We start from the raw sequence: 14,498 nt of genomic DNA on the forward strand, positions 1-14,498 counted from the left end.
GTAATGGCACAGGCATTGTTGGCATGTGTCCATACAGTGAAATCTACCTTCCCTGAGTACAGTGAGGAAGGGAAAGAGCAGAGAGCACCCAGTGCAAAGCAGACTGAGGCAGAGACATCCCTGATATAAAGTACTGGGGTGCACACAAACTCTGACTGTTATGGATAAGATCAGTTCAAATAAAGACATCATCTTATTTTTCCTGACAGGTTGTTTAACTTTCTAGTAGGGTAAAGCTGGATTCACTCTCTCTCATCCTTACTTTCAGAGGTGCAGATTTATCTGTACAATCTACTTATTTCAAACAATACTCAATATTACAAATATATATGGGAAATCAGGTTTTCCCAAAAGCAAGTAAATATGTGTACCTTCCCCTCACAGTAGTACTGATTCAAATAGGAAAGTTTAAGACATGTAAGGTCTCAACTATAAGAAAATTTAAAAGACATGTAAGACAGATCATGGATGGCAATGACTTTTAATTTTTTACTCCAGAGAATGAAAAGAAACATAACACCATCAAAACATGGGGAAGCAGAAAGTGAATTCTGTATGAAAGGCAGGATTATTAGAAGCAGATCAGCTGCACAGACAGAGAAAATCTATCTTCTCTCTATCCAGACTAAGTGATACATTCTATTTACATAACTGAGATAATGCCTATAAAAATAACAGTGTGACCAGGCTTGCACATATTGATGGATTTTATTATATTTAGTTGTAGCATACCTGAAAAGTCCATCTTAACTTCCTAAGGAAAACCAATTTTAAGTTAAATAAACTGCTTTTGATATAGAGCATTAAATTTGTAGAGCTTTTACCTCTGAATCTTCTTCAAGCTGCAGTTGCCTAGCAATGGCCTCATCATCTAGTGTGCTGTCTCTGCTCTGTGAAGGCTATATTAAAGAAAAAAAGACCAATTACTCAGTTACCCCATTACTGTGTCAATTATAATAATTTCACATGTATAGATTCCTTGTGTATGCTTCTAGAAAAGGACTGTGAATGAGACATGCAACATCAATTTCCAGCTCTCTAACCTAAACACTATTAAACAAGGTTATTTTCAAGGGATTTTGTTATTCAAAACAAGACCATGCTACAATATCAATATCTCAACTCTTCAAACAATGCTGAAAATCTCTCAAGCTATCACAGTTACCCCATTTGAAAAATACATCAATAACAGCACTGGGAATTTTTAAGTTCCTCCATACTTTTACTTGGTGCTTTGTTATTCCATGAATATGTGCCCCATAAAGCTTGGGAAAACAACCTTCTCCCTCTCCTGGCCTGCCCTCCACCCTCAAATATACGCTATCTCTTCCACTCACAACCTCAGAAAACTTAATGGATTTCAAGGAAAGTCACTTGAGAAGGGGCACTAAAGAAAATACTACCTTCAAATTTGTGCTATCTTATCAAACATGGAAACACTGCTCAAAACTTGTATTTGAGGACTTGACATGCACACAGATGGATTATGAGAGCTCAACTTCTATGTGAGTGCTCATACTGAGTAGCAGGAGGTAGGAGCAGCACTTCAGCATTTCTGAGCTGCAATCAGACACACAAGCAGCCTAAAGAAACCTCACCAGTACTCACCTCTTTCCTTTTACTTGCTACCAGCTTCTTTTCTGAGCGTTGGACACTCCTTGTCCCAAAGAAATCAAGTGCAGAGGTGGGAGTCTGTTTCACTGGGGAGAGGGGTTTGCTTTTAGCTTGTGGTTTTACCTCCTCTTTTTTCACACTATTTGTTCCTGGACAACCAACCCCTGACGTCCCGTTCTCCTTCGGTTTCAGGGAAATTCTTTTATTGGCAAAATCATCATCTTCATCTAAACACAAAGAGAATTCCATTACTTCTGGTACACAGAACTCAAGTTCTAATAACAGAACTGCCAAGAGAACTATTTTGGCACATTACATCACCTTAGATCCTAAAAAAATGCTACAGGCATTCAGAAGTTTTCTGAAAAAAAGGCTGAGTTGCACAACACAAAGCATTTAACACCTAATAGCATAACTCGAGTCTGAACAGATTCAGTACTGAAATAACAACACAACATTGTTACTTCTGCTCACACATTACCTCTCAATTAGACAAGTTCACAAGAAATGCCTTCCCTTCTTAAATAAGGAAAATAATCGGAAGATCTAGATTAATGAAATTTGAACTCCCTCCTAATTAATGCCAAATTGAACAGCACGACTCTTCCTTTACATTTTATGTGATGCACAAAGGCACATTTATTTTATTACTTTATAGTTCTCATCAACAAACAGCTAACATAGGCTTTGTAGACATGTATTCTCAAAAATCAATCTTATGTTACAAACCAAGGAAAAATATCAGAACATTTTCTGTACTAAAGAAAAGGAAAAAGGGATTCTTGAGTAAGCTTCCTAGTTATTGTTTAAGTATTGCTCATAGTTTATGAATATTTCAGCAAAAACATTTCAATGCCATTTTTTCACTTTTTCCAATTTAGAAAAAGTGAATTTTTCTACATGTCTGCACTTAAACACACCTCCTTCCAGTACAGTCAAAACCAACTAAAAGAAAAGCAACAATTTCACAGAACACAGAAATCAGACAAGGTCAGCAAGACAAAAGTGGATTTTTCAGTTTGAAAGGAGGAGGAAAAGTGGCATACACAGTCTTACTGAGAATTAGCCCACAGACCACAGAGCAAAATTTTAATCTCTCCTTTTCAGACTCTTCTCTAATAATCAAGACATGGTCTGCCCAGCAATGAAAGAGGGTTTGATGGCTGTTCATTAATTCTGAACCCAAACTTTTCATCCAATCAATCAATCAATCAATAAAAAATGAATACCCAGGACTTCAAAGAGTTTTATGTCATGTTGTGAAGTCTTACTGACAGTTCTACAAATGAAACCCTCTCACTGAGGCATACACATATGCCCCACATATCTCACTGCCACATGATTAGATTAATACAACAGCACAGAAGACAAACATCCCTGGACAAACTTCTACAAATGGTAAAAGCATCATCTTTGTGAATTCTTCTACAAACTCCAAAGTGAGCAAATAAACTGAAAGAAAATACTCAAAATTAATATTAGACACTATAAAAGCAGCAGAAAGACTTGAGAGGAACAGAAACAGAGGCAGTTTTATTTGCATGCCTCTAACTGAAGTCTAGTTTTACTTTTCTCAAAATAGAGATGCTTTAGACACTCACCTCAACATATCATAAACACAGATTGTTCTAAACATCCCCTTTTTAACAGAACTTGAATTGACAGCATTATCACAAAAACATGTTCATTTTCCAGCAACCCCTAATTTAAGTCCCCCATATTTCTTTTCATACAAAAATTTGTTTTCTTACCACTTCCCTACTTGTCATTTCTTGTTTTTGTTTATATCTATCCCTAGTCTGTCACCTCTTATTTTTGATGTATTCTAGGCAAAGACGGAGGGAAAGAATTGCTTTTTGTTTCACCTGTTCCCAACAGATGGCAGTGTTTTGGAGTGTTTCAGGCATCAGCCAGAACTTGCTGCCACTGAGCACTTACTAGGCAGACTATAATGAGAACCAAGCAGGATTCCACCTATTGCTGGGAGAGTAAGTTCAGAAAGGGAAAAAAACTAACACAAAGACATCTCTAGAATGCCTAAAGACAAAAATTTATCCAAGAGAAAGTGGCATTTCAGCCAAGTCAATTCACAAAGCATTATATGGAAGAGAAAATTCAATCCCAGGCCTTCAGCTGACAGCAGTAGGTTTTACACAAAGCTAAAAGCTTTACTATTCTCAACACAATTTATTTTCCCAATGCAGCAGTAAATGTCCTGCTGCCATTTAGCTCAATTTAGCAAACTGTGACTATTCAGGGAGATTTGGACACTAGATGCTGTAGACTCCTGATGTACAATAGTTTCAAGTCTGAATAGGGGATTACTTATTTCAAACAATTTCAAGAATATTTCTGGTTTTTTCAAATTTTTCAGTTTAACAAAAAAAGCATTTGCAGGAATAAAATATACTGTTACTGTAAATCAACAGTTAATGTAGAAGTAATTACATTTATTTGTCTTAAGATTACACAAATCCTCCTCTGCCCCCCAGCTCCCAGCTTTTCTTAAACTAAGGACTGCTCAATGCTAAAAAAGAACTTTTCCTTATCATTACTGTTATCAGAGGATCTGTGTGCAATATTGATTTTTTTCATTATTCACTTATAACCATAAATAGCAATAAAACCCAACAGGATATTGCTTTCTCTTAAGTAGAAAGAAGTAGAGTAAATACAATTAGATTTTAATTTAAAAAATTATGCACTCAAGTCATTTAGGAAGACAGCATTACATATTATCAATAGTTAGAACTTGGCTTTAATTATGTTGTTCCAAGAAATGACAGGATTAGAAGCATTTATTGACTGCAAGCAGTGGCTGAAGACAGACAAGAGACTCACTTATGAACAGTGATTGATAAATAAAAATAAAGAAAAATGAGAATGAGAACATGGAAGTTGTCATTAAAAGCGACAACTAAACCAGCCTGATTCTATTAAAAGTGGGTTTCAAAAGAGGCTTTAGGGGACTGACACTCAGGCTACATTTTCATCCCAGGTTCAGGAAATCCATGAGCACATCACAAATTCACCTGATCTCCGGGCACTCCCCTTAGTTCAGGTACTGATAAACACCAACTTCTTTAGCAAAACCTCAACACTCTTCCTCAAAACAAACTGCTCCCACACACCTGCTGCCACAGAAGTGAACAGCAAAGTCAATCAGCTGCACACTTCCAGTCTCCTTATAAGCACGAAGGCAACTTGATTTACAGCTCTGAAAGTGCCAAGACAGTGATACTATTGCTGCTGCACTAATCAGGTCAATGGTGCTCAACAATGACCTGTAAAAGGAAAAAGATGTCTTCTTATAAATAAGAAGCAAGACAATAATTTGTGGAAAATACAAGTGAAAATTTGGGTATTAACTTGCAAAAACTGTAGATCAATTGCATTCTTATAGCAATTGCTGGGCAAACCTCAAGACAGCCTTACATGGGGGAATGGACTTCACTGAGAAACAGGAATCAATTTAAGCATCAACTAGATGACTTTTCTGTTGTAAAACCTTTCTAGAGCAGAACACAATTATTCCAAGAACAGTATTTCCTGTTTACGTAGATCCATTTTTTTGTGCTATGAATGAAAAATGAAATAAAAATGAAAAAAATATCCTGAACATACACTATTTTTTCCCAGATCAGCTCAGAACTACAAACACAAGTAAAGACCATTTTTCCAGTTGAGGCTTCTGGAAATCAAGTACATGCAGCAAAGGGCAAGCTAATCATGTGATCAATGGAACACACAGGCAGTGACCATCAGGAGATTGCTTTTAATTATTTTGTACACAAACACTACACATGAAGCTGGGATCTGTTATGCCAGGCAATGCAGGAGGACAAACTTCCCTAGCAACAAACAACTGCCATCCTGGGGGTTTTAAGAGCTATTCCATGACGTTAAAGCACAGCTGGCTTTCATTTCATACACTGTTCCAGCAGCAGCACAATTATGTTAATGAACCAATGCCAGCAAGTCACTTGTAACTGCTTGTCATTCCTCTTTCCCACCCTCATCCTTTTTTAAGAGTTTCACCTGCTGATTACTGAACAACACCTGTGGTTGTTCCCTAATTGAGCCTGATAAAAATTACCTCAGCTGTTTTAAAAATAAATTCAGATCTTTTTAAAAGGCTTGGGTACAGGAATGACCTCAGCCAATCTAAAAAGGGAGCACTCTATTGCACACAGGGACAATGGCAACAAGCAGCATAAGACAAGCCCTAAGAACAATGTATTTTATTAATTTATTATTTCTGTACTGTTGAGTTGCTCATCACTAGAAAATGTAATTCCCTGGTTCCTATTCTATGTAGGATACAAAACATTTGAGGCAGGGACAGCCTGTTGCTATGATGTCATAAAACCAAATATAGGCAGGGCATGTACAGAGCATAACTAGTCTACTTATTATTATGTATGTTGAATGGCATTTGTAGAGTACTACATAAGGACTTCTGTATAGAGCTAAAGGACTACATCCTAAAATCATTGAATGTATGTTGCTTGTAAAAAATTATAATACTCTGGACATTTTTCAGTTTCAGTGACACCTCTTCTGCACAAGTACTTAAACAGTTCCTGTGCTACAGGACTTGCCATCTCCAGCAACAGGCATTGCAGTCTAAGCTAAATGGAGGGTGCAGAAAATAAGGTTTGTCTACAGTGCTAGTATTGACTTTATTTACTTTACCTATGCATGGGTCAGCAGCCAACACTCCAAACACTTGGCAGGACTGAGTTTTGTACTCATCTTTTGCCTAAAGTAACTCTTTAAGAAGGTTACCTTTAAGATAACCACTTCTCAAAAAAGCCAGCAAGTCTATTCCAACTCCACCCTTGCAACTCCTTCCAAAGAACAGATACTATGTGTGATTAGCAAAGTGCATTTTTTCTTTCTCCTCATTTAAAAAAGCTAGTAGTTGCAACCTACATTTAAAAATCTAGATATTATGTCATTAAGTCATGTTAGATTTTTCATGCCATTTCTCAAAAAGCTAACTGATTTCAGATGCACTACAAACATGCACTTTAAACCACAATTGTTAGCATTTGGCCTATATTGACATGTCAAGGTTCTGTGCTGTTATAAAAATATAAAGCTTACATGAATCATTTCACCTTTACACCCCTGAAACAAATTTACCTTTGGATTTTTCAGTTACAAACTTAGAAAGTTGCCTCTGCTTTATTTTTCACTTTGAGATAAAAAGGCTTAGGGATACAACACTGAAATGCAATTAACTACCATGAGTTAGACACTTGAATGCCAAACTACACAGCCTTTGATATCCTTGGTCCAATACATACCAAATAAAATTGTTAGTCAAGTCTGTATGCTTAGTTTTGGGACCACAAAATACATAAGAAGGGTGAATATATTTAAACCAAAGTAAATTATCTTAATCTGCAAACCCATCGATTATAACAACTCCTTCCAAATGAAACACTTGCACTTGGCAAAAAGCAGCTCTGTGTGTAACCTCAGCAAGTAGTTACAAGGGATCAGTCTACTAACTCATTCCAGCTTATTATTATTGAAACTTTTATTCACTTGAGCAGGTTACTTTCCTACAACAGCAGTTCACAGAAGCAGATCTGAATCCCACCATGCAATGAAATTTCCTGCTCTGGCTTAACTGCCTGAAGTTACCTGTGTGACAGGAATATTCAGTAATGCCATGTAAATCATTACAGAATGGGAAAAAAGGTAACTTTGAGTAATCCAGTCAAGTATAAATGCACTCATTTTTTTCAGCTGCAGCTCAGGCAGCTCAGCTTACTGAGCTTCTCAGGACACTGTGCTCTGTTTTCAAACAAAATCAATCAGCATAGAAAAAAATCCAAACATAAATCCTCTTTTTATATTTTGAACTAATCCAAGAGATTAACCAGTTAAGACCAGTTACTCTGGCAGCTCAATAAGGAGATCTGAAAGGGAGAAAGAAGGTCTCCAGCATGGAGAATAGGAACAGGCAGAGGAAAACAGCAACATCTTGAGCTAACACAGCTACTGTTTGAAGACCTGCTACAGAGACTAAACTAAAATTAATTTTATTTCATGTTTGAAATACAGGCTGACAAGTAATTCTAATATCTTCTGATACATGAATCCTTTTTTTAGTCAGAATTACATTTATTTCTCAGTATTGCTGTTATCCTAGTTTCTGTAGAAAGAAAAAAAGACCACTTCTATAAGAGTAAGATTATATTATTTCATGCACACCTCTGGTTTACAGCTACTCTCCTATTCAGGCAGTTAACTACTATCATACACTCACTATGTTCATACAACACTCAACTCTTAAGAGTTTGAATACAAGAGCACATTTACCATTGCATGGCCTTTACTGCAGGTATTCCCAAACTTAACCAAATAACTTTAAACAGGCTCACTCCTCAGTAACTTCTGCATTCTCCTCTATAACACCCATCCCTGCCTCTTCAGAGGATTTCTGCCAGAATCCACTCTCATTCCTCAAATGCATTTCAAAACTCCCTAAAGGTTTAACTACAGCTTCTCAACTGACCTTCCATGAAACACTTCAGGGCAAAGTTTTACCCAGAGTACTATTTATCTCCTCCTCACATTTTCACTCAAGTATAGCATTTTCCATAAATAATTATTGCCCAGGAAGTGCCAGTGACAACATTTTATTTCCCTATGAAATATTTCAGTGAAAGACATGCTTATTTACTGATAACCTGCTGCTCATTTGTGCAGCAGGTTGTCAGTGAATAAGTCCCTGTGCTTGGATGTAGGGACTATTTTTTTGCCCACCAGTATTAGCACTTAATTCATTTTTTGTCTGAGGTTGTTTGGGTTTGTTTTGTTGTTTGTTTCCCTATCCCAAATATTCTCTACATTAAAAGAGTCTGTATTATCAAGGACCTTCACAAGCTATTCTTTTTGTCCTGTCTTCTAAGCTCTAAAGAAACCATTTTCCAGTAACCTGCAGACCTCCTCAGTTCCTACCACATCAGTTTTTCTACCTTTATAAATAATTCTGCCTGCCACTACTATAAGGCTTTTCTAGTTTTAAAAATATTCAAGCAATCAAGGCAATTGCTACACATACATGATTACCTCTACACAATGTCTATGAAAGGTAAGTATTCACTTCAAGCAAGGTCAAAATTCTTGCTGAATAACCACCTATGATGAAACCAGATGAGGTTCAACAAACCACACTAACAGGTCACCTACAAAGCTCAAGGTTCCATACTTCATTAAACAGTGCAAGTACTATTTTAACAAGTAAATGAACATTTGGATTTTTCCCAATTCCCTAAGACTGTACTACTAATAAAAAAAGTCTTTTTTTTGCCCTTTGTTACTGTGCAGAATAACTTAGTTTTATCATTGACCATCATTAAACTAAATATTTATTTAGATTAAATGTATCAATAAAAACAAAGAGCAACTATTCTTGCTTTGTTTTTTTGCCTTTTAAAAAATTAACTTGTTCACAAGCCAATAAGAAAAGCAACACAATAATCCACATCAGTCTACTTTTATACAAACCAAAAGGTTCATTTTCCCAAACACTTCTGGAGAAAGCTGGATACCAGATATACAGATCAGCTGAAAAGAAATTCCAGCAACAAGAGGAAGAAAGTTTCAAATTAAATTGAAAAATAGGTTGAGGCAATTAAATACCAAACGTCTACTGCCTTCTTGATGCCAAAAGGCTCTTTAATACACTGCCATGGGCAAAGCCCTTCAGAAAGAGATTCTGACTTTTGAGTGAGTCCAAGCAGCATATTCTTGATATTAAGTTTTCAGTTCTATAACAGTAAAGAAAAAAGAAAAGAACAAACATCTATAAGTTTTGTTACGACCTTTTCTATCTGTATGTCTATATTCCTATTCCTGTAAAACACATTCATCTCAAGCCAACTGCTGTATCAATACCACTTCAATGCACTCAGCTTGACAGCTCCATCAAGCTGAAGAAACCATTTATAGAAATTATAAGTAAACAAAATTCAAGCATTACATCTCAAGGTGATAAAGGCATTGTTTTAGAATACACTGTTAAATCAAACCTGTGTGTACTTCAGACTCTTTTGATAAGAATAACCTTGAGCCCAAGGTTTTCAGGGATTTCACTAATAACCTTGACTAGTGTTCCCATGGTATCCCTGTGCAGAAAAATTTGATTACACCACTTGGAATTGCATAATAAACCTGAATATATGCTGTTTATTCCCCAGGAATTTGATCATTTACCTACTCTGGGATAAATGCTTTTAAAGATCCTTTTAATTAGGAAAGAATAGTGTGAAAAACTGTTAAAGGAAACAAAGCTTTGAGTAAAAGGATAAATAAGACAAATAAAACATTCATGTTATTTTGGAAAATTGAGCTAATTTGAATACCTGATGTGGTACAGCAGTATGCCAGGTCAACTACCAAGGACAAGCAGAATAAGCTCAATGTATCTATCTTAGAGACATAAAAGACCCCAAGGAGGAAGAAAGGTGTAGAAAAAAACCAGCTGAGCCACACTTCTAATGCAATACTGCAGCAAACAATTCCTTTTTGTTTTAAAAATGCATGGTATTTTTATAGGGAGGCAATGTTTAAGTTCAGCAATAAACTGACAAAAAAAATACTACCATACCTAAGGACATTGTCCACTCTTCCAAAATAAGTATAATAAAACTCAAAGAGGGATTACAGAAGCCCTACTGAAATTCTATTATTTAAAAACCATGTTTTATCAAAACAGATTTGGATTCAAGTCTGTTAATTCAATCACAGTTTCTTCAGGAATTACTGTGGCTAGTAAACAACTCTACTCCAGAGACAAATACAGAAGGAACAAGACAGAAGGCACAGCTTCAGACAACCACTGCAGCAACTGACAAAATAAATGTTTGTTGCAAGGTAAAAACTTTTTAGTGACCAACACGTCACCCAGAGATTAGACATGGAAGGTTATACACCAGGTAAAATAAAAATCCCTGCAGCCAGCAGTCATTTCAAAGGATGCTGGTGAGCAGCTAAACTATATTATAGGTACTTCCTTAACTTCCTCCCCTAAATCTACTGAATTCTCTTCAGCAAGGAAGCATTACCTCATTAAACCATATGCCTATTTAAATCAACCTAAGCCACTACTCAGCATCACCTCACTTTTCACCCTGCTCCTGACTTTACAGTACTTGAGGCTAAACTTCTGAAGCGTTTTTGGTTAGCTTGTGTGAGGAGAATGTAATTTGTCCTCCTCAATATTAGGTTTTATGGTCACACTTGAGTCTATCAAACCATCCACCCCACTGTAACATAACCCACCCACTACACATATAATGATACATTTCTTCCATTACCTGTCTCTGAAATATAAACAACAGGATCCCGCTTTAGAACTTTACCAGGTTTTGAAGCAGCTGCTTTTTTCTCAGGTGACTTCTTGGATTTTTTCACTGACTGCACCTCCTCTTCTGAATCTGTGTTTTGACCACAACATAAATGTAGATTTCCTCCACATACACACAGGCTTTAAGTAACAGATCACATAACAGTCAACATGTGCTCACACACATTCAGCTGAGTGAGAGAAAGACTCCATCTTCCTACCATATGGTAGGAAGGTCAGAGCACAGCTTCCCTTTCAATCCACCATATAAATGACTACATGAGAATCTGGTCAGAACTCAGTCTTGACAGTGTTTTTGTTTACATATCAATAAATACTTTGTTTCTTATTTCAGTAACTGCTATATCTGTACAGCAACCTTTCTGAAAATGAATGCAACTTTCAAAAATACCACAGCAATTTACTTCAAAAAACCAAACACCCAAAATGAAACAAAACAAACAAAAAAAATTTTTAAAAAATCCCAACATTAAACCCACAAAAAATACACTATTATGCTGATGTGTTCTAGTAGATGGAAACCTATTCCAAAAACTAACAACAATAGCAAAAGACAAAAAAACTACAGAGGTGTACTCTGATTTTTCAGGAGAACACTGGTGAATTGCCACTCATATCACCAAGCATTCTGCACATCCCAAAAGCTGTGGAGATGGCAGATTTATACTACTGTGGATTATGGATCCCAGCATCCACGTGAATAAACAGGAGAAACTGAAAAAGCAGAGACAACCTAACAAGTGTTAGAGGGCTAAGCTTCAGAGTCTCTTTCCATGATAAACACAAATATATTGTAATTATATCTAAAAACAGTGATTATAGTCAATTGACTTGCATACTGGCACCCTGCACAAAACAAAACAAACAAAACCACCATCAACACCACCACCAAAAACCCCCAACAAAAAACCAGTTTTTCCTTTTGAAGAGCTTAGAGCACTGTTTCTCTTTTTCTGTCCTGCTACTAAAGGATTAGAACTTGCCAAATCTCCAAACAATATCAGTACTTCAGACGTAGCAGCAATATATTAATTCTGTACTCCTACCACTCCTCACTGCTGAACAGGAACTGTTTATAAAACTCAACCCACTAAAACTTTCAGATGTACAATTTACCTAATCAACCTTGCATGCTGATGCAAGAAATACAAAGGAATATTCAGAAACAACTGTGAACACTACCTGAATCATAGATTATTCTTCTCTTCTTTTTCGTCTGCTTCTGTTTGGAATCATCTTCACTGGGTGAACTATTCACCTAAGTGTAGCAGTTCATTAGTTCAACCATTAAACAGATCCTCTCAGCTTTTAGTCAGTCAAACATTCAAATCCATGAGCTTCAAACAAATTCTAACAGAAATTATTTGTTTTCCAATATCACATTTACAAACGGTTTTGTGCTAACTCCTGCTTTGGAGGGGAAAGATGCAGCACAGAGAAAATAAGGAAGAATTTTCACATTGAAATTACATAGTCAGAATACTAATTTAAGTAGCATCTCACTACTAAACTGTTGTGTTTCACATTACACATTCCATCTTATTAAAATTTTTCCACTCTTTAAATGATTTTTAAACTAGCTTTAGCCATTGCTCTTTTTTATACAGCTCAGAAGATTAACATGTAAAGTAGTCTGAAACCAGAACCCAATTTAGTTTTAATCTGTCATTTTAAAGAATTTGGTCTTTGCAGCAGGTTTAGAGAAGTGATCCCAACAAAGACAGTGTTCATGTTTCCTGCACAGGTGTTACAAAAACTGGTCAGCAGGCACCACACAACAGACTTTCACCTCATTTGTAAGCATGTCACATTTATGATATGCCTACATCTACTGGGCACAAACCTTGGGTTTATTAGACTACACTAGCAAACCTACTCAGAGAACTGTGGCCAATAGGCAGAATGACTTCAAATATATCAGACTGCTCTTACACAAGCACTTAACTGTAACAACTTCTACCTACCTTTGTCCTACAAACCAAATTTTTTAAATCAGCAATTTTCTTCACCACCTAAAAAGTTTTACTGCTAGAAGTTAATTTTAATTGTCAGTTTCCTCCCGTGTCTGTAAAAATTAACATAGTCTGTTATTTTAGTATATGAGAAGAACCATGCCTTTAAAAAATGTTAGATACACAAATAATCCAGCATCAGTGAAAGCAAGCACTTCATAAATATGAAAAGCAAAACTAACCTTAGTCTCCTTTTCCCTTTTCTTCCCACCTGAGGGTCCTTCACCATTTCTAATTTTTTCACTCCTTTTCACAGTCTCACACTCTTGTCGCTTTCCAGAAGGTATAACACCAAAGAATTTCCGGATATCCTAAAAGGGAAAAGAGATTTATAAACTTTTAAATACAGACAGCTCTTCACACGACAAAATGGCAATGTACTACAGGTCACCTTCTCAGCAGCTCCATTACATTTACTGATTTTGAAATTTTGTTTACAGTTCAGCAAACAAAGCACAGATAGTTAAAAGTACCTACTCAGACACTCACACACCCTGACTCTAATCTTTGAATAATGAAAAAAATTTATTTCTTCCTTAGTTGGGATCTCCACCAATACAAACTGCAAGACAAACTTCCAGCAGCAATGAAATACGACTTAAGACAGATGTATAATTACAACGTTTTTTTCTGATTAATTATCACAAACCTCAACCAAACTCTTTCTATAGCTAAAACTTTTAACACAGCTCTGAAGTAGTGTCCCACGTGGAAAGAAAGGGCCAGGAGCTTGAAACAGTGAAGTAATGGCACATACTGCATCCTCTACCTTCTCATAAATTTTTAAGACAGTAACTTACATCTCACTAAAAAACTAGCCAGCAAGACACTTTTTAAATTTAAATAAAGAAAAATAACACCAAGATCTATTTTGTTACCTTATTGTAGTACCTGACCACAATATAGCCATAACAAGCTTTCTAAGCATGTAAAATCAGCAGCTGGAGCCTAAATTTTAGAAAACCAATATTGTACAAATCACACCTGACTACTCTTTCAAAAATCTAGCAATGCAGTTTCATGAAAAGAATTTGAGGAAAGAGGTACCTGGTTGGTATCACCACCTCCAGGGTTAGGAGCCATTTTAGAGCAAGGCAGTACCTCCTGTGGCCTAAACCACAGCCAGCAGGTAAAGGCTGGGCTCAGGACTCCCCTGGACACAGCTGGGAGCTACTCCCCACCATGGGCTCAGCTGGCACTCCCTCACCATCACAGGGAACCACAGGTAAAGTACTCGCCTCCAGTCTGATTGGTTATTAGGGGTCTTTGAGGGGCTTCTTCTAACAGTCAACCCCTGTCAGTTTGGATTTAGGGCTTAAAATCAGTGGAACACATAATTTGAAAGCATAAACAAAAGTTGGGACATGTATAGATTCGTTCAGTGTACTTAAAACAATTTTCTAGAATTGGAAATGTCGTTTCCTGTAAAAATTTAGGCTCTTTGTTTTATTGCATATATTAATACGGATTAAACAAATGGTAGA

General features: G+C 36.4%; 1 protein-coding gene across 1 annotated transcript in view; it reads right to left on the reverse strand.

Annotated features, from left to right (window-relative positions):
• Positions 1-14,097, reverse strand: part of RFC1 (replication factor C subunit 1) — a 28,786-nt gene extending 14,689 nt beyond the window's left edge. Inside the window, exons 1-6 of the mRNA XM_054291463.1 lie at positions 14,062-14,097; positions 13,197-13,325; positions 12,185-12,260; positions 10,953-11,072; positions 1,609-1,841; positions 825-899 (exon numbers count right to left, since the gene is read on the reverse strand). Coding sequence (XP_054147438.1) covers positions 825-899; positions 1,609-1,841; positions 10,953-11,072; positions 12,185-12,260; positions 13,197-13,325; positions 14,062-14,097 — 669 coding nt within the window. The remainder of the gene's footprint in view (positions 1-824; positions 900-1,608; positions 1,842-10,952; positions 11,073-12,184; positions 12,261-13,196; positions 13,326-14,061) is intronic.
• Between the last annotated feature and the right edge of the window lie 401 nt (positions 14,098-14,498).

Source organism: Melozone crissalis, unplaced genomic scaffold (assembly GCF_028551555.1).
Source record: "Melozone crissalis strain CALT ecotype California unplaced genomic scaffold, PUWL_Pcris_2 ptg000006l_1, whole genome shotgun sequence".
NCBI classification, from domain to species: Eukaryota; Metazoa; Chordata; class Aves; order Passeriformes; family Passerellidae; genus Melozone; species Melozone crissalis.